Source organism: Eriocheir sinensis, chromosome 14 (genome assembly GCF_024679095.1).
Source record: "Eriocheir sinensis breed Jianghai 21 chromosome 14, ASM2467909v1, whole genome shotgun sequence".
Lineage (NCBI taxonomy): Eukaryota > Metazoa > Arthropoda > Malacostraca > Decapoda > Varunidae > Eriocheir > Eriocheir sinensis.
This window is the reverse complement of record NC_066522.1, coordinates 7203685-7229086: the sequence shown is the minus strand read 5'-3', so window position 1 is coordinate 7229086 and position 25402 is coordinate 7203685. Positions and strand designations below refer to the sequence as shown.

The 25402-nt window shown below is 39.1% G+C and overlaps 2 protein-coding genes across 4 annotated transcripts; both read right to left on the bottom strand.

Annotated features, from left to right (window-relative positions):
- Window positions 1–463: 463 nt before the first annotated feature.
- LOC126998385 (uncharacterized) lies at window positions 464–9952 on the bottom strand. 3 transcript variants are annotated; one of them, XM_050860005.1, is made up of 6 exons: window positions 9780–9952; window positions 5781–5890; window positions 4657–4827; window positions 4236–4310; window positions 1506–1670; window positions 464–1380 (listed from the first exon to the last, which is right to left on the bottom strand). In XM_050860005.1, the coding sequence occupies exons 2-6, from the start codon at window positions 5884–5886 to the stop codon at window positions 1313–1315; spliced, it is 585 nt and encodes a 194-aa protein (XP_050715962.1). In that variant the 5' UTR covers window positions 5887–5890; window positions 9780–9952; the 3' UTR covers window positions 464–1312. The 3 variants fall into 3 exon arrangements, with proteins under 3 accessions (XP_050715962.1, XP_050715963.1, XP_050715964.1); XM_050860006.1 differs by lacking the exon at window positions 9780–9952 and adding an exon at window positions 9600–9727; XM_050860007.1 differs by lacking the exon at window positions 9780–9952 and adding an exon at window positions 8252–8299.
- A 2466-nt stretch (window positions 9953–12418) lies between these two features.
- Window positions 12419–23032, bottom strand: LOC126998382 (protein disulfide-isomerase A3-like). The gene is made up of 10 exons (XM_050859997.1): window positions 22585–23032; window positions 20210–20297; window positions 19580–19700; window positions 19008–19142; window positions 16070–16277; window positions 14890–15022; window positions 14418–14578; window positions 13651–13879; window positions 13257–13385; window positions 12419–13037 (listed from the first exon to the last, which is right to left on the bottom strand). Exons 1-10 carry the CDS (start codon window positions 22722–22724, stop codon window positions 12933–12935), a joined length of 1449 nt encoding a protein of 482 aa, XP_050715954.1. The 5' UTR covers window positions 22725–23032; the 3' UTR covers window positions 12419–12932.
- Between the last annotated feature and the right edge of the window lie 2370 nt (window positions 23033–25402).

Below are 25402 nucleotides of genomic sequence, written 5' to 3'. Positions count from 1 at the left end.
CTTCGAGAACTTTTCCCTTTTTAGTTGCCACATTATTCTACTCAAACCCTCAGCTAGGCCTTCACCTACAGCCCCCCTCTCTGTACCCACTCTTAATCAAACATCCTTGCAGTCTTGTGTACTTAATGGGGTGTATGAATACAAAACAATTACTATTGTCATTATTAACAGGTTGAATAAAAAAATAAAGAGAATATTAATAGGCATACCATAAGTATACTAACATGCAAAATTTGGCCTCAAGGGTTGAAACTCAAGACTCCAGCACATCTCCAATATCCCGGAGCTGCTTCAAAACATGGTTTTACAAGGCCAAGCAGCAAGGAGAGAGCTCTACATCTGTCTGTGTGCAAGAAGGTTAATAGTGAAGTGGCCACTTCCTCGAGAGTTCTGAGAAGCATAAAAAGACAAATAATCTGTAATGAAGGAAACTTTCAGACTGGTGCTGTATATAGAGAGTAAATGAAAAGGAAAAGGTTTTATTTTTCATTCTTAAGGTGGTTTCATGTATTTTCATAGGCTACCAACACATTTTCATAAGAAGAAAGATACAATACTCTCTCCCTTTCAGCTAAAAAATACTAAGCGCTAAGCGAACTGGGTCTACAGACAGCAACCTACAAGAAATGATTGCTCTGCCTCAGGAAAACCCACACAAGGTACAGATTTGTTGACCCTTCCCTAAAACTTCAGCATGGCCCTGCACATACACAGCATAACACAAAGAACACAGTATGTGCTTATTCTAATTTTAGGAATGTTTCTTTATGACAGTCCTTACACAGTAATTAAAGTACCTTAACATAATTTCTTCATCAGAGGGTTGATAAAAAGTTTTCCTCTTAGATTTTCAGATTACAAAATGATAGTTATCTGGTCCACAATAACTTTGTTTTTATTCCTGAACACTTTTGGCCCCTTTATACGATTACACGAATTATGAAAATCTCAAACAGTACTCAGGAGTAAAAGATTCATGATTCACTTTGAAATGTTCTTAACTGTATGGGTCAAACTTTTTATGTAATTGTACCCCACTGAGGAGATTTCAAAAATGAAAACAGATATTTGTTCATGGAGAGAGCCAGGATAAAATTGCTTCAAATGAACCACCAATCTGTGCATGCTTCCTTCAACTAATTACTATAAGCACCTGAGAAAGACACTGGCTTCATAAAAATAAATCTTTGCAAAACTGAGTATTATAACTAAAAGAAACTGCACTCTTTGGAACATTCGACAATCTCCCAAGCTACATTTTGTTCATTAGGTTGAGCAAAATTAAATAAATAGAAGATGGAACACAAAACCACTATTCCCAAGGAGGTGGCAGATCAAAGACATCCTCTGGCACTGGATCAAACATCAGCTTTTCCTCATCTGTCAAGTATATAGAAGGAATCAATCTTTAACTTTCAAATAAAGGCAATGTCAACAATTGAATATAAAGATCAATTTTTTATTAAATATCATATCCACATAAAAGATACGAAAAAAACACGTACACCTTGCAATAGGTAGGAATGTTAAGTTTTGAGGTGGAGAGCTGGAGAGTTGTGAGGCATCAAAAATGTGGAGATCTGGCTTCTGGCAAGACTCCCAAAAGTGTGCAAACTTGTCCAGCTGCTTACGGGACAAGGAGAGTGAAGATGGAATGATATCTGAATAATCTGTGAAAAACAATAAAAATAATGAGCATTGAGAATGGCACTCCATTATGTTATATATGTCCATTTATTATTTATTTATTCATCTGTTTATCTCTTTTGAAGACCAATCACCCAAGGCACCTTCTGAGGGTGTCTCCCAAAGTGCCTCCACTCTTTCACATTCATAAGCTTTGTCCCTGAATGCTCCAGCCTTCTCCTCGTCTTACCCTCTCACTCCAAAATATCATAACACTTCATCCATTTATTTAACTTCTCACATCCACCATAATTGTTTAAGTTAAATCGTCCTACTCCTCATATGCAGTGTTGGGCGTAGTGGCACTACTAGTAGCGCCGCTACGTAGTGAAGCTACTTTTTTAGTAGCTGTAGCGGTAGTGGCACTCTTTTTTAGAAAGAGCGGCAAAAACGGTAGCAGCTCTACATTTTTAGGTAGGGCTAATTACTACTCGCTACTCGAGGTGGACCAACTACGTACGTGATGAAAACATGAATGAAACGTGTACAGTTCAGTGGGCTGAGCTGCGGCCCGTCACTCTTATTAGTCACGGTCTCAGTCGCCCGCCTTGAGGCATGGGACAGTGTTTGGGTAGCAACAAAGAGAGTTAGACGTACAGTATCCTCCTGCTTGGCGCAGTAAATGTCAAGAAAGTGTACTCCTGCCTTTCCCTGCTATGGACACACCTACTAAGGTATCAGTAAGTGATTAGTCACTCGTGGATATTCCTGATCACGGCTCAAGAAGCCTTGGAAACTGGTAAAAACTGGGTGAGTCAACTAGCACAGCAGAGGGAGGTGAGTGAATTATCTAGCCTCATGTACAGGAAGTGTAAAGTGACACTCAGTACTCTATCAAGGACATGGAATGTAACAATATGTATGAAAGAAAATTATGTTTTTTCAGTACTTATTGTTCACAAGTAGCGGTAGCGGCAGTAGTAGCAGTAGTGCACTACATTTAGAAATGAGTAGCTGTAGCGGTAGTGCCACTACAATTTGACTGAAGTAGTGGTAGCGGTAGTGCCACTACTTTTAGTAGGAAGTGCGCACAATACTGTTCATATGTTGCATTTGTTTCTTTATCTCACCCCTGTTTCTTTCTTCCTCTATTCATAATATTACAATATTCACTCCTTTCATCTAACACACCACACCCTCTGCAATCTTATTAGTTGCCCCATGCTTTCCCATATTCTCTAGCTGACTCATTCAGCTAAATGTGTCATGTTTGATCAGTGCCAGTTCAAGTCTTTCATGGAAAGCTGAAAATGAGTGATTAGACTACTTCAGTGTATTAAATAATCTAACTCATTTAATGTGCAACATATATAATCTGAAAAGTAATCCTAGAGTTCTATCTTCATACCAAACCATTTATATAAATTACAAGGCAATAATGAATAATCTGTAGTTGTATTCTTTGGTATTCCCAATGAAAGATGCATGTAGAGTAATCTCTCTAGATGGCTGGTATTTTTGTGTTGAGCGTGACAGGCTTATTAAGCATTATTACTTATCATTCTTAGACCTCTTAGACATTATATTCATAAGGTAAAAAAAGCAATTGTATATTAAATAGAGTAGTGTATGATAGAATGTGTCAGTTAATGTTTTGACCAAAGATTTCTTGTCATGTATCCCAGCCTCGACATCCATTCTGTGTTGGAACACCTGCTGCCTCGCATCAAATATTCACACCAATGACCTGTTCATGAAACTGAACATAATTGTGTTTATGACAGTCAGGTGAACCACACATGATAAGAAATATTAGCCTACTTTTCTTTTTTTTCAGTGTATATCTATCATTCCAGAAGTCATTCCCTCATTCCCACCAAATCTCCTACACCCATTTTAATTATTCTCCTCATTGATTTACTCCTCTGAACGCTTTTTATAGGAGCAGTGGGTAGCGGGCTTTTTCGTAATTGTTTCCTTTTTTTGCCCTATCGGAACTCTGTATACATCAGCACTGGCACCTCTCTCACAATCTCTTGCTTTATAATAAATCCTTACTCACATGAACTATCCTTTAATCATCTGTTTAAAGCATTTCACCATTTTTTCTGCTAATTGGACCATTTGGCATCTCCCCTTCCATACTAACAAGCTTGTATAGAATTCAAAGAGCATATTTGGATGCACCTACCAATGACATTGTATTTTGTAAAAAAGCCTAGCTTACAAAATGGATGTGATATTCTATTTAGCAGCCCAGAAACGAATATATATTACATAAGGAAGAAAGCAAGGGAAGATCATCTATGGGACAAAATGAAAGAGTATATACATATGTAGGCCACGTGAAATGAGAATTAAATTACTAAACAGACATATCCATAGGAAGACACAGCATTTATTCTATCAAACCAAAAGAGGAATTGAAGAACCAAGGATATGTAAGAAAAAGGCAGTTGAATCTTATTAAACTAGAAACACCAAATAGGACAAGGACTGTATCAAAACCCAAATGTTATTCATTAACCATTTAAAAGCAGTGCTGCTTGAAAGTAGTTATACAGACAAGCCCAACAGTGGATGAACATCTTAAAATGAGGGTGACTGACCTTTGTCCTCTGGTATGGATGGGATAAACTCTGGCACTTCTGTAACCTCTTTCTGCATCATCTCAGGTTTGCATGCTGTGTGACGAAGCAAGGTGCAACACTGAGTTAATTCATTATGCATTCATACTTAGTGTTGACTAAGTGAAAAAATATCAAAGAGCCCCAAGGCATCTCTTCCAGAAATAAGATAATATATTAGTAAATAAATAAGCAAATTAATTCATTAAAACAATATTATTAAAGTAATAATAAATCATATAATAATTATAATATGAGAGCCCTTGTTATAAATTGAAATTTAAAATTGTGCCATCAAATAAAATACCATTATGAAAAGAATTATAAATTATGATCTCAATGCAGTTTTTTCACTCAGAACATTAAAAAAGTACTGAGTTACATTATAAAATGCTTTCTGTACCTGTTGATAATGATGGCTGATTTAACATCTTCGAAGGCCCACTGCTGCTGTTATCACTCCCTCTATCAAGCCGGTTACTGATTTCTCCAAACGATCGGTGACTCTTTTGAAAGTTTGTAGACATTCCTAAGAATTGCTTATGAACAGGCATGGCTCTGGATGGATGCTCTCCTGAAAATAATTTTTACAGATATTTTTAATATTGTCTATTTTTCAGTACCACAAACCTATTACCTTTTTTTGGGGGGGGAGGGGGGGAGATTGCAGGGTGGTACACATGTGGCACCCACCCCTAGAACTAGGCCAGAGGTAAATCTTTGAAGGACTCTCAGAGGATCACCGACTGACTCATCTGTCAAATGATCTCTGAACACTGAAGGTGAATATAATGGGCTCTCTGAGACGAGGAGGCCTGGCAGTGATGAGATCAGTGATGGGAGGTACACACACACTACCGTACTTGTCTGGCATGAGCGATGGTACCAGTTGTATAGGGATAGCTGTGGGCATCTCTAGCCAACTGTAGATATTAATTGTTAAGGTTACTCCACTTCATGAATGTATCGTGCATTGAGGCTGAAGCATATTGCGGGCTTTATGTCTATTACTGCAGTTCACTAGCAAAATACTAACGCCCAAAAATTGAATGACATTCAGTTGCATCTCAAGACTTCACATCATTATGACACTTTCCAAGTTAAAATGCTAATCAAATTTTATAAGCTTTTCCTCGTACAAATAACCATTTTTTATAATTGTTTATTTTCATAAATTTCAATACTGAAAAAACAGTGATGTCACTTGAATTTGATTTATTAATCTTGAACAACACTCACCTACCTACTGTGTCACCATGGTGATACTTCAAATGAATAGATAAATTAAAAATGCAACTAAAATAAGCTAGAAATGAAAACATAAAAAAAATAAGTATTCACAAATCAATTGCATCTCAATAAAATGTAATATTTTACAATACCCACTCATGAAAAAAAACATGCATGGCTGCCTGAGTTACTTCTCTGATCCCACATTTTAACTACTGGTACTAAAGGGAGGAGACCTGAGATAAGACATTCAGTTCAGTAGTAGTTAAGATTCTGCTTTAGAATAATGATCCTCACCAAGCTTCTTCTGTGAGCCAAGTAGGTGATGTTTCTCATGGGTTCCTCCTAAATGGGCTCCAGCATTCTCCCTGTCCAGTGTTGGCACCAAAGAAGTCGACATCATGAAGCTGAAGGAAGAAAAATATTGAATCCAGAGTTAGGGTTACACAACCAAAATTATGGTTAGGCATTATGGTACTGACCCTTCTCCCCTTTTATTGATAAAATTTTCATTAATGAAAACTAAAAAAAAAAATACTTTTGAAATATCTCAATATTCATGATCTACGTAAACCCACTATCTTTATGGTGTACTATCATACAGCATTACTAAGATATTTTTTTTAAAGGCTACTGTACACTATAAGTATGTATGTATATATATATATATATATATATATATATATATATATATATATATATATATATATATATATATATATATATATATATATATATATATCATAGCTGGGCGTTATCGCGATAAGTTATCGCGATACTTTATCGCTGATAACAAAATCGGATTATCGACCATCCGCTACTTATTTAAATATATATCGGTATCTTCGTTACTTTTGTAACCAAACTAGCGATAATCGCTACTTTTTTTCCGCCTCTCAGAAAAAAACGTTGTCTCCCTACTGCGCATGCGTGGCCCAGTGTTGTATGAAAAAACTTCGGGGTATGAAATATCTTCGGTGATGAGATTTCATGCTTAGATCATGAAAATTAAAACACTAGGTTATTTTTTTTATGCTACTCAAAAATCAATATATCATAGAGAAAAATCATTTAACTTTGCCCCCAAAATGATTATTCACTGCCTCAAATTTGATATTCCATATTCGTTTGTGACCATGCCATGATACTGAAGGCACCCGGTGTTGTGTTATTTGGTGTCCCATCGTCAAAAGCTGGCGCTTTTGTTTACAAACACTGGTCTCGTGATCTGCGCATGCTCAGACCATTAAGTGTAGACCTGTTCAGTCTCACAATGCTTTTTTAACACATTAAGAGTTGCTGGAAAGCTGAATCAAACATACAGTACCACCATCCTCGCTGTTTCTAGAACGACGTACACTCTGTACATATAAATACAATTCGTACAGAGTGTCGTTCTAAAAACAGCGAGGATGGTGGTAGTGGTACTATATGTCTGATTCAGCCTTCCAGCAACTCTTAATTACGGTTTAAAAGCTTTGTGAGATTGTACAGGTCTACACTTGCTGGTCTGAGCATGCACCGTTCACGAGAGACCAGTGTTTGTAAACAATTTTTGACGGTGGGGGCACCAAATAACACAACACCGATTCAGGCATTTTTAGTATTACCGTCCATATGTACGTGTCAACGTGTGATTTTAAGGTTTTGTAAGTTTCCTAAAATACAGATAATGAAAATTTGAATTCATCAATGTTATTCTATCTGAAATATCAATATAGTATCATTTTCGCCTATCGGACTTATCGCTAGCTAGTATCGGAATTGTGGATTTATATCGGGTATCGGTTATCGGTTATCGCCTATATTTGTGTCTCTAGTTAACGAATATCGGTTATCGCCATTAAGGTTTTTCATTATCAGTTATCGGTTATCGGGAATAAGGTTTTCTGTTATCGTGCCCAGCTATGATATATATATATATATATATATATATATATATATATATATATATATATATATATATATATATATATATATATATATATATATATATACACACACTTAAGTACAAGACTTAAAATAGGATAATGCAAGCACTCAATGCACCCTTCCATATACTGCATTATAGTGCTACTCATTCAAGACTTTCTATTAACTTCTCTCTTCTTCCATTCTTCATTCAATCATGCAATGCTATGGAGTTCCTCCCTCCTTCTCCTCCTTCCCTTCCCAATGAAAAATGGAGACCCACTTCCTCTTGCACCCACTAAGAGGCCATTGGCAGCTGCCAGAGCACAGTGCTGAGTTTTGGAAGAACAAAGAGCATCTAATAGTCAAGTACCATAGGCACCACTGCCAGTCCATGAAAAAAAGTTTTGCATAATAAAATCAGGCACTGCTACCACTCCATATATATAAAATAAGAAAGTCTTACATAAAAAACAAAAAACTAAGACCATAAAAACAAAGTATCAGCAATATTCACTCTCCTCTTTAGTTCCAATATATACATATAAAAGTAAAACATATTGCAAACCATAAAAAATATAACAAAAAGGATTGATTGATTGATTGATGGTTTATTGTTGCAAGTAAAACAACAAAGGAGAAGGGAGGAGCATGCCATCCCAACCCCCAGGCAGTACAGAGTGTGATTATACAACTAAGGATACATGTGTAAGTAGCACCAAGAAACTAAAAAGATACAATGGTAGGGGACAAATGCTAAAAAAAAAAAAAAATAAAGGCCTTGATTTAGTCAAGGGAGCAGACATAAGGGACTGTACATATGGACTACAATCTAGAGGCAAATGCAGGATACTCACTAAGCACAGCTGAAAGAACATTACTGTTAATGAACCAGCCCACCAGCCCAGGCAGGTCCCAGTGGCCCTGTGGGCGGGAGGCACTAATAGCAGAACATTGCAGGACATAGTGTTTGAGCGTGTGACCTGACACACAAGCGGCAAGGTACAGAGTCAGCCCCACTGACCTCCCAGTAATATCTATAGCCCAGCCTCGGCCGCATCACCACCAGATCATAGGATGCACTAAGCCTACCATAAGTGTGGGTGCAGATACTTGATACCTGGGCATAGTGAATGCTGGAGGGACTACCATCCTGACACCTCAAGGCAAGCTGATTGGTAACAAACTCACTAACAAGGGATCTTAGTCTATTCTTAACATAATTATAGGTGTATTCAACACCTGGGTGTACATTAAGATCATCAGAGGCAGCACGAGCAAGTCTGTCTGCCTTTTCATTATGGGGCAGCCCAACATGTGAGGGCACCCAGATGAAGTGTGCAGTAGCACCACAGCTCTCCAGTAGGCTAAGGGCACTAAGGCACTTATTGACAAAAATGAAAGGTAGAATTCCATTAGTACACCACATGGCCACTGACAGTCAGTGACAACAACCAATGGTGTAGCAGGAAGCACATCACATATTTATCATAAACAGTTAAATCTAAGCAAACAAAATCTAACTTAACCATTCCTGACTTGTGCTCTGCTACCAAAATGCAATAAACAGAAATAAATCCCTCTACATATCCCCCCCAGGACTATATTTAAAAAAATTAATATTCACATACAAGTGATTTGTGATGGACAGCAATACAGCAGTGTTGTATATATACAAAGTACTTCATACAGCACAGTGTCCTTCGCAGTAAAACAGGCCTGCTTTTGGAACAACATCAAAAGGAGCTTAGGTGTTTTAATGGGGCCACCTCAAGAAGATGAGGCAAGACTTGGCTACTACAGGCAATGCTTGTGGTAGCACTCTGCTGGAGTTAAGCTGCCACCTTGACCACCATTTTGACAGTGGTGCATTATAAAGCACATCAAAAGTATTCATCTGAAATAACAAGACTTAATGAGTCTAACTAAACCTAACATCACCTTCTAATGAGGCTGGCATTGCCCCCCACCCCCCACCCCATTAATTTAATCTAGTCAGATCTAATGTCACCTCCTGATGGGGGGTCAACCCCCTAGTTCTGCGGGAAATGGTTACAGATAGATGAATAGTACAAGATAACAAAAAAATAATAATGTCAAACTCCACAGTAAGACGGGAGGCTTGATAACTACCGTAATCAGTGAGGTTGAGGTAGGAATGCAGCACATAACTGGCGTTACCAGGTTGTGCCGCTACACAATTACCAGAGCAGGGAGTGAAGGGAACAGGGAACAGTGGAGGCTTAACTCAGGTGTGCTGACAACAGGCAACATCAGCCCAGACACGGAAGCAACCACCACGAACGATGGTGTACGCATCTATCCAGCAAAGTTTAAATTTGGTTGTTTGGACAACTTGAACATGGAGAATATTATGATACACACCTCTAGTGTCACGCCGCTTTATCCTTGTGTTGGAGGCCGTGAATTGCTGTGAACTGTGTCTGCACCAATGTGTGAGGACTGAAGAGACTGACGAGAGAGTGTGAATGACTGGACGCCCCAGAAAGCGAGAAGGGGTTTGTTTGGTGCCTTGTTAACGGCACCAACACCCCCCTCCCCCCCTCTCTCGAGTACTCATTATGATCCCTGCTTCATGTTATAGTATACGGTAACATAAATCTTATTGCAATATAGCATCAGACATTATTATCTACATGCTCCATGGATTATTTAAAAAAAAAAAAAACATTAGCAATTTGGACACTTCTCAGAAAGTTTCATTGCTTCCTTATCAATTCATTCTTTTTATTTATTCATACTAGGTAGAGATATGCAACTGTATATTATAACGCATCTGCCTTTTTAACATTGCAGGTGCAGTACGATTCTATCCTATTACTATTTTAAACTCTGTCCTGCCTGGGGGTTGGGATGGCATGTTCCTCCCTTCTCCCTTGTTGTTTACCTGCAACAATAAACTATCAATCAATCAATCAATGGTCGAACAGCAGTGCAGGCCCAACGACCCCCACCCTCATCTATCTTCTAAATGGAAGACGCTATAAAAGGTCCACTTTGAGAAAGTCAGAACGAAAAACTGGGACTTTAATTTCTAGTGCATTTCTGGAGATATAAGATATTGAGGATATTTCTTGTCATTCTTATTCCATTAATTGTCTATATATAGCTGAATGAACAGCAGGAAAATGCATCCAGAAGTGTTCACATTAGTGAAAAAAAGCCTCCCCTTTGTAAAATTTGCTTTCAACAATTTATAAAGACACTCTTCAAACTTACCAGCCGATTTCAGTACTTTCATTTTAAAGAAAATATGCCCTTTTTTTCGTGTTGAACAAAATGAAACGATTTTTGTACTTAACTATGGTATTATTTTTTCCTCGCAATTCCACAGATTCCAGAGAGTTTTTGAAAGCAAAAAATCATAATATACTTAAAATAGGAGCTTTGTAAGGCCCCTTTCACACGACGCGGGCGAGGCCTGCGTACGCGCTTATGAACGGCCCGCGTAAACTTTTGACTGATGTTTTCCATGGAACCTTTCACACGTCGCGGAGTCGCCCGCACGCGGCCCAACACCCGCGTGCGAGCGAAATTCAACGCGGGGTCCCCTTGGGTCATCTGCAGGTCCGCGTCCGCGCATAGCAGCCAAAGGGTAGGCTAGAGTCCCTTGATAGACTCTAGGGTAGGCTACATGTACTGCAGTGTTCAATGTGTGTTTTCACACGGCGCGGACGATGCCCGCGGCCCGTGCATCTCTCCGGAGAAAACTCATTCAGTACTGATTTGAATGTGTTTTGTTGTGCGTTCATTTTCCGGTTTCATTTTTTTATTCTTTATATATATATATATATATATATATATATATATATATATATATATATATATATATATATATATATATATATATATATATATATATATAAAAAATTTTATGCTCTTCTCTCTCGTGTTTGTCATCTTCAATCTCCCTTCTCTCCTCTTTCCCATATTCTCTTTTTACTCTGCCATCTATCTTAATTTTTGGTCTTAAATTTTATTAATCGTATTCCTTTATCTCCCTTCCTCCTCCAGCTCTTTTTTTTCTCTCCTTTCCTCCAATGAATGACCTTGCTTTCCCTGGCTTTCATTCCATTTTCATCTCTTTCTCCTGCTTCTTTCCACCTTCGTGCGGGTGGCGGCCAATTTTCAGCTGCACCGTCTGAAAGGATACGCGGGAAGGCCCGCGTCCACGTTATAAGCGCGGACGCGGGCGATCGCCCGCGAATGTGAAAGAGGCCTAAATTATAAATTACGCAAACTGGTACCAAAGGTCCAATCTTTCATTTTACATCTATACGAAGGATATTGGTAAGTCATGTTTGTTAGAATGCAACTTTTAAAGTACAACATATTACTGGTAAAAAATATTCATGTTTCATGTTTAATGCTTGGGAATTAAATAAATTCTGGAGGAATTATACATCGAGAAAGTACAACTTAGACAAAGTTACCATAGAAAATCAACTAAAACGGTGTCTCCACCAAGAATGAACATCGCCAACCCTCCCTTAAGGAACCTCAATGCACTTTCAACAAATTTCCTGACAACCATAAATCATGCCATCATGGTAAGAAAATTACAGAGAATATCTTGTTTCAGGCAAGTAGTGTGACAAAGTCCATTTTATACAATAGAAAATTAACTGCATCTGTGTTTCAGCGAAGATACATGTGAGGGTGGATCAGTCAAGACACCTCAGGAGACAGGATTGGATGAATGTTATGGTTTTCAAGATAAGACAATAGCAAAACAAGATGTGAATGAGTCAACAGGGAAGGTCACAGGTAGAAGTGTTCATTTATTTAAGAAATCTCATGTAAATGTTAAGCCATGTACGGTAGTGAGAGTAGTGAAGGATTAGCAGGTTATAGGGTCGTCAGACAAAGACTGAATTGAGAAGTGGCAGGATGGAATAATGAACTGGAATTAAATGATGTAGAGATTAAGCATTTTTATGACCTCTTACCTCCCAAAACTGAGGACAGTTATTACATTAACAAATGAAAGTAATTAGACAAGCTTATGTTACAAAATTTTATTAACTGAAATATGGTATCAGAAACTTGTGCATTCATCCATGGAGACACTAAATATGCAGTGATCACAGGAAAATGATCCGTCAGAAAGAAGTCATCCTCACAAAGACTGTAACAACTTGGACACACAACAATCATTTTACTTATTGGCTGCAGACGCATTCATGCACAGCTTCTATTGCTTGCTTGCTTGCTACCATTCTTTAGCTCACTCTCACCTTTCACTCTCCCATTCACCCAGGCACCTACACCACCCACCCACCCATGGCTTCATTCATTCTGCCAATGCCACCCACACACTGGTCACCCTCTCTAAAATACTGATTCAAGGTATTTTCCTTTTTTAGGCGCTCTTAATACATTGCACTAAGTAAATTTTAGTCAGCTACTTAACTTATAAGTTTGGACATCATACTCCTTTCATTCTTGGTTTTACTTTTTTCTCATTCTGATCCAACTATTGTTCCCTTTCTCTCCTATGCCTTCCAGCTCTACACCTCACAGCTCTGTCTTCTTGGCCTTGCCCTTGCGGTCCCATCCCTTGAGCTCCGTTGTGGCCTCCTTGGCAATGTACTTGACAAAGTCGTCCAACTCCCGGCCACCCTGTAGGGAAGGCAATACAACATTTTTAACCATTAAGCATCAATAAATGTCAGAATAAAGAACTGGTAGTTGCTGTGTAGACTGTGCATATAGTATGATTTGTCACCTGCTACTGGGTGGATGGTGACATTAGTCATTAAAACATATGAAACTGAACAAATCTGCATATACATCATGAATGTTACCCTCTCCTTAAAATATGGAGATAAGAAAACTTACATTGTATGCAACTGGAGAGCCACCAGCAGGTTTCCAGAAAATAGTAGGGAATCCTCTCACATTGAAGGCTTCAGGGACATCATTAGCGGTGGCGTCCATCTTTACAATTGCCACATTCTCGTCCTTCATCTGTAACAAAGAAAAAAAAAAGTTGAATTATAAAAGAAACAACTATAGTATTTTCACTACTTTTTAACTTTTACTTCTATCACAGAATGAATGTGCAAACTACTTAATTTCAAATTTTAGCTTTTTTATATCACTATATTTCTTTGTATAGTAATGTTTGTTTCATAGTTCTTAAATACAAGTGTAAGCCATTATGGATGGACAAACAAGGACAACAAAGCAGGTGAATGAACAATTAGTTACCCCTCCAATATTCATAACTTACCTTTTCACCCAGCTCATCGTAGGTGGGGGCCAGCTTCTTGCAGTGGCCGCACCAGGGAGCATAGAACTCTATCAACACATCCTTGTCGGTGTTGGTCACAACATCATCAAAGTTCTTGCCAACAGCAACAGTGACTGGGCCATCCTGAGTAGGGATGGCCTCAGACTTGAGGTATGGCTCAAGCTCCCCATTTGAAAGCTGGTTCAGGAAAGTCTCGAGGTTCTCCATCCTGCAGGAATTTTTTTTCTTTTATAATGCACCTCATGCACATACAAGATACCACTCATTAAGGATGCATAAACACTACCTACAACCTCACTTTCCAAATTTACTTTTACTTTGAGAAAACATTTATTTTCTTTCTAAATTAATATTGCCATCTTTCCATTTTGCTTTGCTAACCTTTTGACTAAGCTTACACAATCTGCTTATTCTACTTTCTTCTCAGACTTGTTAATCCATAACATTGTTCCCACTCTGGCCATCTGTCTGCCCATTTGCTTCATCTACAGTTCTTTGCTATGCCTTCCCACCCACCCCACACACACACACACACACACACACACACACACACACACACACACACTTGCTCTCCCTCCACTCACACAGTATCCCCCAATTGTCCTAGTTCTCATTTACAGTTAGGTAAGCACAACAATTATGTTTATACATAATTATGGCAGGTCTGGATGCTGCGGTGCATATATTTGATTGCTTTTGATATCAAATGCCATATGAAATAACAAAACACTAGGTGGATAACCTACGTGAATTCATCCTTCATAACAAACTTCTGAGACTTGGCGTTACGGGCACAGATCACAGGCTTGTCTCCCGCAGCAAAGTCAATGCCGAACTCATTAAGTTCATGTTGGAAGTCATCTTTGTTGGAAATACCAAAGCTGAAGTCCTCAAAGTTCTTGGCAACCTGTTAAAAGACACATTGGAATGAGGAAAGAATACTTCAGTTGTTGAAACTAAACAGGGAAAAAATATATGGTTGTCAACATATCTTTTATGCATAAACAATGAACAAAAAGTCAATCATGCAACAGAATAAGACACAACAATCTTTATCAATCATGCTATTTAAACCAATGTGTAGACATTTCCAACATCCATACATTCATTAAGACTACACAGATGAAATGATGGAAAAAGCAAATACAACATAGCAAATCATAATAAAAGTGGAAGAGTCAGCTAATCCATCAACACAAGGGCAAAATGCACACTAACCTTGAGAACGCGGTTTCGCCAGTAGTTGGTGCCCTTGGGGTTCTTGACGTAATCCACATTGAAGTAAGCCACAACAAGAGGTGGCACAAACTCTGAGGCAGTATCTTGAGTACGGTGACCCACCAGACCATGGCTGCGGGCAATACACATTTTAAATCTCAGCCTCTGAGTCAGTACTTACAAGTGGTTCAGCTGGTCAGAAAACCTGTGCATGACATTTTCCTGAACCAATAAGCTAAAATATATGCACAATGCACATATCAGATTTACCAAAAATATCTATGGAAGTGGAAGATCATTATCCCCAAAACTAGTCGTAAAGAAAATGCTAAATAAGTATAACCAAAGCTAACATATCATTATCAAGAACGTTCATAAACCAGGTATGCAAAAATAAAATCTCCAGATTTTACCTTGATGTACACTTAAAATTTTTACTTTCCCATAAACTGTAAAACTACTGTACTTTTCATGCAAATTCTCAGCTATTTTTACATGACTATGTATACAAAATGACATCTTTTGTGCCAATGTTCAAGTACCTGACAACTTCAGTTTAGAAAAGTTTAACCTCATGTGAGATATAACAGTATGACAACAACTGACTTGAAGGATATAAGTGACAAGTATAAAGTGATAAGGGGTTTTCAGTGCACAAAAAATATTCCATTAACAAGTTATGTTACAAAAACTAACCATGTTTTGGGTGTAATGAGAAAACCTTTGCCATGAGAAATCCTTTGCCCAATCAGATAAGTCAGTTATTAAAAAAAAAAGGCTCTATTGAGCAATGGCAATACTGATTTTAGAATATGGAAACTGAGCATCTACATAAAATAGACATGGACAACTTCGAGGCAATACAGAAGAAGTCACAAGATTAATATCAGTGGACTAAATATAAATATAAAAAAAAAGGTGTTAAGACCTACTTTCATTGCACTACAGGAGGAGGAGGAATAAAATTTTAAATGAATACTATTTGCTACCTAAAGTTGTGTCAGCTCCAAGTATTGAAAGTTTTATAAGGAATTATAAAAATTGTTGGAAAGAAGTACTTTGACCCACACATGTTATGGTTCCATGAATTATAACAAACATGACGTAGCATACAGGTGCAAGCTTTTTAACCAGTTAACTTGGTATGAAGACATGAGGGTGGAAACAAATGAGAGCTTACTAGTTCTTTTTGATGAAGGCTTGGATTGCAGTCTTTTCCTCTGCTCCTTCATAAGACACAGAAGATGGCTCAAACTTGTTGTGGAGCTGCTTGGGGCGGAAGAGCACAATCACATTCTTGTATCCGTACTTCTCATCAACTTCGGCCTTAACTGAATGGGCAAACCGCACGGTCTCCCTAAGTTTGTCAGCCACCTGTATGAATGCATCTGTGAAAGGAAGGACATTAGTGAATGAACTTTGAGAGAGTGATTAAATGCTCTTTTTTTTCCCATTAAACTACAAAAAGGCAATCCATTATCAAAGGCACTCTTGGTTATTTATAGAATAATTTGTTAAGCCATTTTCTGTACAATTTTACAAAATATTTCCACTATTCAGCAGAATAAAATGTGTAAATGCCACTCTTGAGCACAATCAAAACAACCCATACATTCAGTAAAGACCAAACTACCTGAAAAGAAATTAAAAAATAAGAAACTTCGAAGAAATCCAAAACGATACGACAAGCTATGGCTAAAGATTTCCAAGGTCTCCCTTGATGTACCATATTTGATGGCTGGTCATTTTTAACCCTTTCCTTGCACATGGTGCGGACGCGACTCTCCTCTCAGGCTCAGTCAGGCAGCCCAATGGGGGGTCTCTTTTAACCTCTATCTCAAAAACTATTCATCACAGCTAAAAACCAAAAACACCATTGGAAAGAGGAGATCCAGATCTATAGGAGTCAGTTATGTATGCCTCTCTTGCAAACATACATGCACGTTCAGGGAGTGTTGAATGTTAACACTTATGTCGGTGCGTGCGGGATGATCAGCCATATTGAGAGAACTACGGACATCTCTCCTCGAGATTCTGGCAAGGGAGTATTGCCAACTGCAATATTTACAACTATTTGGTCAAAGAATCAGTCAAGTGATAGGTGACGCTATGCAAAAATGCCGCTATATTGGGCAAAAATATCCACCAGTTACTCGTCCATAGATTTGCTGCGCTGGACTGATATGATTTTCCACCAAATTTAGTGAAGAAACCACTCAACTGGCAGTCCTGTGTTGTGAGAATTAGTGTTGGAACACTTTCATACGTGGGGGATTTGAGTGCGGGTGGAGCTCGCAGCGACCGTTTAGCACCGCCAGCAAATACGCCTAACGCTTGCTGTGGGCGTTTAGCAATGAAAGGGTTAAAGTTCAAGTATTTAGATCCTTATTAAATACGAATATTTTACATTTAAAAACCCTAATATTTGCTGGAACCTACTAGAACTGGTCAATCTTACAGACTTGATAATCCTGCTTTGATACGTAAACAAATATGGTGTAGACAGTGACATTGTCAGAGATGTAACGGGTATAAAGTTTGTACATCGCATTTTTTATCATCATTCTACATCGTAATTCTAGTTGTTGCAATATTTTCAAACATTTTTAAAACATGTGAAAATAAATTTACTTTATTCTCTACATAATTTTAGTTAAATATTTAGTACATCTTAAAAAAAAAAGTGTGAACTTTTTATTTATTAATCATTAAAATTATCAAAATCATAAAACTGCTTGCTAAAGTTGCTCCTCTTGTTTTTGGCAGACATGTACCATTTCCTCGGTAGGAGGTGGTGCAAAATGTCTAGCAGCAGCTCTGTTGCCATTTTCCTTGGCAAATTGTATTAGTTGTAACTTATAAGCAATTGTGTAGGCATGTCATTTCTGTGACTCCATTATGAATCTAGGAATTTCAAACTTAAATGAGCTTCAAGGTTTGTTGAACACGCATGTAAGGTAAGAGGAGCGCAACATGGAGAAATACCGACTAACCTATCTTCACAATATCTCGTAAATATTATCCATATATTGTTTGTGTCTATCAATTAAACAAAGTTAAACAGTTTTATGAAGGGCTGTCTTGCCTCAATGATCCCTGGCTTCATACTAAGGAAACATAGTAGGTCTTGCGCATCTTGTCAAATTTGGTGTACAACCGTCCACTATTTTGTTTGGGTACGTGCACAGTTAACCCTTTCCATCCGTGACCCAGATGTTGGCATCACAGTATGGAAAGGGTCAAGAGGAAATGGAAGAGGATTAATCCTCTTCTAAACCTCTCAATCCTCCACTAAATTCCTCTTAATCCTCTTCTATTTCCTCTTAACCCCTTCACTACAACCGGGCGAAAATGGTGCCCCGCCCCGGATACGGGGCGGGGCGCCATAATTTCAACATAATCATGTATTATATATAAAAACATGCAAAATTAAAGGGAAAGATTAGCATCTCTCTCTCTCTCTCTCTCTCTCTCGCACACACATAGATTAGATGGTTAGAAGGGAAGGGAAGAGTCGAGGAACAGCTAGTTGAGACTTGTTGAAGAGGTAGAGTCAGAACAGAATACGGGATCATTCAGCACCAACTAAAACTAAATGTAATAAAGACGCCAACATAGGCGTTGCCGTCAGGACGCCGACGTCGGCGTCGACATATATTGCACTGGGCGCTTCAGGACGCTGACATCGCCATCACCGTATATAAAGGGTTAAGAGGTTTAGAAAAGGACTAACCCTTTCCATACAGTGACGCCGTCAGACGCCGACGTCACCAGAGTGAAGAGGTTAAGCGTCCTCAATTAATTTTCTTCCCGACTGTTATTTTATGTGAAGTACCGGAAGTACTACCGTTATACACTGTTACTTTAGAAAAGAGTTGCCGTTGTATGTGTAGAAGCAAAAGCTATTTTGTTTAAATTTGCGGAGATGTTTGCAGTTTAATTCAAGGGTCACTGCAGCACTAAAACTCCACTTACCAGTAACCTAAAGCTGACCCTTGACCTTATAAGACAGGGTAGTTTACTGGGACATTTTTTGGAAAAAAGTGCATCTTATAGGCCATCAAATATGGTACTTTTCAGGGACAAAACACCACACCCCATCCCTGCCTAGTGCTTACCTTTCAACTTGGAGTCCTCGCCAAAGTAGACAACGCTGACCTCAGGTGCTGCAAGGAAGGCCTCTGCCACTTCAACAGATGTCAGCTCCTTGGAGGCTGGTCCAACCTGAGACCTCATGTATTTAACAATACCATCTGGAAATAAGGATTTATTTCTAGGTAAATGGAGTTATAGGAAACATTATTCTCTGAAGCCCTTACAATTATATTTCCATATCACTGTTTCCAACAGATTCATACAATAATTTTCTCCTCTTCAATAACAAATTCTTTTACCACATCTTGCCAATCCTCTTTTTTCAATTATGAATGGTGCACCCCAGTGCAACAATGACAAGAAACAGGCCATCACATTCATCCATACTGTCTACTGGAAAGACTGTTCCAAAATTGTACAATGTGGATGCACTGGTGGGATTTAGTCCTAACTGTGCAGTTTTTGCCAAAGTGAAGTTTAACCACAGCATTAAGTCTGAAAGTGTGTAGCAGGCCTAAATACAACAGTATTGTTTTCATCTCAAAATTTATGAGCTATATGAATGCAAATCTGATTGCTCTCCTGCACCACTCACTGGCTTCTCGTGGACCGTTGTAGTCTGAAGAAAGGTCACCACCCTTGAAGATCTTAAGGGTTGGGTAGCCAGATACCCCAAACCTGCTGCAACTGTCCTTCCCATCCTCTGTACAGTCAACCTGCAGCAAGAGAATCACTAGTTAAAGGGAGAAAGTACTTGTTGGTTTGAACAGTGGGCATATGTGACATACTCATCCTTAATATGTATTTACAAAGAGGCAATTGGGAGACCACAAGATGACAAGTGATCATTTTCAGAATTGAATAAATTGTTGGAGAATGGGGAAGGTTCAGCTTTAAACCTTAACATCCTCCATTGTAGATTCTACTTCCCTATCAGTTGTTTTTTGTAACAGCGTAATATGGAGGTTCGTACTCTTAATCCTCATGGGTCAGCTATTACATCAAAATAATGAATTCATCTAACCAAACATTAGCCACTATTCCCGAGTCTATGTAGTTTCCAATGACAATAAACAAACACTGCAAACTCCAGTGTTGTAGTGTTCTTATAAAGAGAAAATATTCAGTATTCTTAAGAACAAGCAACATTCATCACAACTTATTCCTGTGTGTTACTTAGTCTGGTGTTTTACAACAGATGAAGGCAGCACAGGCACCCACCCACCTTGGCAAGGATGACAGGTGGGTCATTGTTCTTCAGAATGGAGGCAGCCTTCTCAAACTCTGGCTTCAATCTCTTGCAATGTCCACACCTACCAGGAAAAAAAAAAGTTAAATGTTACATCTGGAACCTGTTACTTAAAGAAAATGTATGATGTCTGGTCTGGTTTACTCAAATGGTAGGGGCATACTATGGTACTTGGCAGCAGCAGACACAACAAGATGAGAAGTGGCCCTGTAAACATTTATATAACAGTCAGATCAGTAAAATTTTGCCCACACTATGGAGTCCTTTCGCCCAAAGTTTTTTTGCCCTCACAGTGGAGGCATTGCGTCCACGTTACATGACATTCATCATACTTCAAATATAACAAAAAGCAAACAAATACACCATCAGTTTAATCACATAATGAGGGGGGTAATTTGCAACCTCAACAGTCCAGTCCCCTGCTGACAAATTGTATGTAAATACATGTAATTTTAATTCTATGAATTTAATTTAATGAAATCCAATATTGAATAAATGTATTTTATTTTTTTGTATGTATTTTATAAGTTCTGAGTATTAGTACACCTTGATACTGTGTATAAATGATTTTCAATATTACATCATTTTATAAGTATCACATTTTAAACACGACAGGAAATGACAGATAACCACATGAAAGTGCTTAAATTTCAAAGAGAACAATTTCAATGCCAATTACAATAAGGTTATGGCTCAAACTACAATCACATTTTTTAATCTCGGCGATATAATTATGTCAAACATGTTGCTTAATCATACAGTTTAAGAGTAGGCTCACATGTTTGAAATATTGAGACTTTTGCAAGGTAAAGGTCTGAAAAAGTGGCAGGAAGTGACTAACAACTTTTTGGGGGAATACTGTATTCACAAAAGTGTAGCCTACTTATTTTGAGATGCTGACTGCTTATTTCTGGACAAAATATGATGCGGTTTATCATGGAGATAGTATTTTTCTCCGGAAATCACTAAATGATTGACCTTTCAATGCCTTTTGTGGACCCGCTGCCACAACTGCAAAATAGCTCGCAGAGAGGTTTAACTTGGACACCCGTGGGAAATCAAGGATTGTGCACATGGGTGGGGGAGCATACCTATTGAAGCTACTCCAACCAAACTTTACATAACCTACTAACCAGGGGGGGCGCAGCCCTCCCTGGACCCCGCCCCCCCATGTATATGCGACATTTCTGCGAGGAGGTATTTCTCGCAACACCGGCTGGACCGCCGCCACAGCCGCCGCCAGAGGAGGCTATGCTTTTGTGAATATTATCCACTTTTTTTATCAAACCTTCAATGCCTTCCTAAATAAAGTATGGGTTCAACAGCTGCTTGTGCTTCCATTAATATAATTGGTCCAACAAACATATGACCAAACATCTGTACATACATACATACATACTGTAAACATCTGAAGTTACCTTACATCATTCCTACCTTGCAAATGTTACTGAATGATTTATTATTAATGAATCAACAACCCTCCATGGTCATGAATCCTGTCTACTACCAGAGTTCAAAGCTCAATGAGTTATCAGTGATTACTTGCATATTCATATTAACCACTACTGGAATCGATCTTTGGTGTACAACCTTAACCAGGCAAAAAATATACTTATCCGAAAACTACATGCCACCCCTCTTTAAACTTGCCCACACACACCCGGCCTCCCTTCCAAGCTGCAACACCCCCACAACAGGAAAAAAAGGCAGACTGCTATGTCATGTATATGCCAAGAGGTTCAGCCTATCACTGGAGAATTTACATCCTGGGCTTACCACCACAAACATATTACATTTTAACCTAAATCTTCACTCTGTAGTGCTGTCTATTCATGTCCAGAAATATAAAAAAAGATAAAAGGACATCCTAAATGGGGCGTGGGTCGACTGAGAGCTAAGCCTCCTCTTTGGTTATATAAAAATGATGGGGTGTAAGACTCCCTTAGGTTATGCTAGCTCTTGTTAGCTTAGATTAAAATAATTGGAGGGGAGGATTGAGGGGGGTAAAGCCCCCCATAAATTGGATTAGGTTATGGTAGTTAAGTAAAACTTTTCTAATGTAATGTGATAAATGTAATTAATCTGTCAAAGCCATTTATATTTTTAATGTTACCTCATCCAGGGGTTGGGGAGGTAGTGTAAGGGTTCCAGGCGGGGGTTAGGGGAGATAAGGCGGTGATTAAGGGGGATAAGGTGGAGAATATTAGGGTTGAAGGAGATGAGGACGTGATTTAAGGGATGAATAGGTGGTTCAATGAGGAAGTGGCTTAAAAGATGAGGAGGAAAACCATAAGGTCCGCAGACCCTGGAGTCCAGAGGGCGGGGGTGGGAGGGATACGGGGAGGACTTACCAGGGGGCATAGAACATGACAAGCACCGTATCGTGACTCGCTGTCTTGCCGTCAAAGTCCCCATCGTTGAACTGCATGACATCGTCGGCCACCACAGCAGCAGCGGCCAGGCCCAGCAGCAGGAGGAGTAGCCTGGTCATGATGTCTGTCCTGGTGTTGTACGAGTTCCTAATGCCGCACCTTCCGGAGAACTGTCTAGGGTTTAAATGCCGGCCAGGAGGCGAGAGAGAGGTGAGGTGGTGAGGCCCGCCGTCAGATCCCAGCCAGAGGTCTCCACGTCTTGCAATCCTCCCTTTTTTTCTAACACCTCTTCACGGTCTGCACGCTCCTCTATATCCCCAACTCACACTTCCTAATTAATAAGAGTTCTCGTCCGGTGACTTTTCAATGGCCTCCGGTGCTCGGGTGTGCGGGGAAAAAGGTGTTCGAGGAGAGTAATTTCAGGTGGTGATGTCCGGGAGGGTTGTGGTGGCTGGCCCTCATTGGTGGCACGGGCGACCACTCCCCGCCGGCCACTTGCTGCACCTCGCCTTTTAAAATTTCTCTAAGGCCACGCATCACAGCTAGCGCTTCCTCTTGTCCTCATTTAATGCAGTTGACACGTGTATTTGACGTTTTTTGATTGTCATATACCGCAGGATCCCGCCACAGCTCCCTATAACTTGCTGCACCTCGCCTTTTAAAGCTAACACCTCATATTTTGCTCTCATTTATATGCATTTGACACGTGTATTTGACATATGTTGATTGTCTGATTGTCATATATCACTCAAGACTCCCGCCACAGCTCCCTAAAACTTGATTCACCTCGCCTTTTTAAAACTAAGGACATAAACCCTCACAAACACCTCATTTTACCCTCATAACATTACTTTTATTCGTGTTTTCTGTCTTTTGATTGCCACATAGCTTAAAGTCACGTCATAGGTCCCCATGATAACTTGCTGCACCACTCCCATTAAAACTCAAGGAAAACCCTCACAAACACCTCATTTTACCCTCATAACATTACTTTTATTCGTGTTTTCTATGTCTTTTGATTGCCACATAGCTTAAAGTCACGTCATAGGTCCCCATGATAACTTGCTGCACCACTCCCATTAAAACTCAAGGATAAACCCTCAAAAACGCCTCATTTCACCCTCATTACAATACCTTTACTCGTGTTTTCTATACATTTTGATTGATTGCCATATACCTAATTAGAGTCACGTCACAGCTTCCCATGATAATTTGCTGCACCTCGCCTGTTAAACTCCATGGAAGGATAAATTACCCCCACAAACATCTCATTTTACCCTCGTTACAATAATTTTACTCCCATCTCCCTAAACTGTTGCACCTGGTACGCTTTCAAAAAGACATTATCTATAAGGACACGTGTCAAAGCAATCACAATAATTATCTCCTACACACATTGAATGATTTTTTTTCCACGTTGACATTTCTTATCTTAGATATCTTTTATAGTAGGCTACAGTACCCAGAATTAATATACAAACTCCTTATCACGTCCTCGATCACCGCACTATGCCACGAACTCCGATGAAAGCTAATTGTTACTGGATAATTAATTTTGTTCTCAGCTGATATACCTAACAATCGCGTGCACACTCTTATTAACACTTCACAATGATATAGATATCCGCTCGATCCCCACGCATGCTCACTATCTCCATTGATCCCTCGCCCAATACTCACAAATGGTATATTAATTAGTAGCGTTATATCATGCTCCTGGTGAACACCTATTAGCCCGGAACCTGTCCACTCATAACACAGGTTGCATCATGGCCATAGTAAACTTGCATCAGCTAGAGAATGTCCTCACCCAGAATTGTTTGTAAATATTCCTTTGTTTCCGGAGAGGTATTGGCACTCATATATAGTTATCTTTCCACTCTACGACATTTTTTAACGTGTCCTATAGTCCTCACCTCACTACGGGACACTATATATATATAGCCATCAAAGCCTTACTACTACTGGGCTCACGAAGGTACCTATAGCTACATGTGTGCACCTGTCCTGCTATAGGTACACCTGTGCTCACGTGGGAAAGGGTGAAATGTAAAGAGTACATATACATATGGTTTGTCCCTCATGACCTTTATTTGTAGGTTATATACGTATCTATTGGCCTCTTATTCTATATATCTATATCTATATCTATATATATATATATATATATATATATATATATATATATATATATATATATATATATATATATATATATATATTTTTTTTTTTTTTCTTTGTTTTTTTTCTTTTGTTTTTATCCCCTAGTATCACTAGGGGAAACGGGCCCTTGTTCAAAGACAAGAGTCTAAGTTAAGAGTGCAAAAATGCTCCCTCCCTGCGCGGGGGAGCACGGGCTAAGCCGATTGGCGGCCCGTAGCAGGATGCCGACAGACCGACTCTATCGGCGATCGAAATCTAGCCGACCGAGTCGGTCTGTCGACGAGGACTGGCCTGTCTCTCTCTTATTCTATATTCTTTATAGGAGTGCATATATAGCGGATTTTTTTTTTTTGTGTGTGTGTGTGTCAATATGTCTTGGCCTCGAGCTGCTTCCTCTGCTATAAAACAGAAGTATCGGCCGGTCCTCTTCTTGTTTTACGTAATGTAGCAAAGATGAACGATTCTATTTAGGGTGAGGTGGATATAACGCGTACACGGTCACGAGACGTAAAGTCCGTCTTGTCGAATCAAAACATCGAGGAAAGTCTCGCTTCCTACAGAAGAAAGAAAATTGGACACCAGCTGACGCAGCCATCTTATGCCGCAAGCCTCACGCCTGAAAATGCTAGGCGAT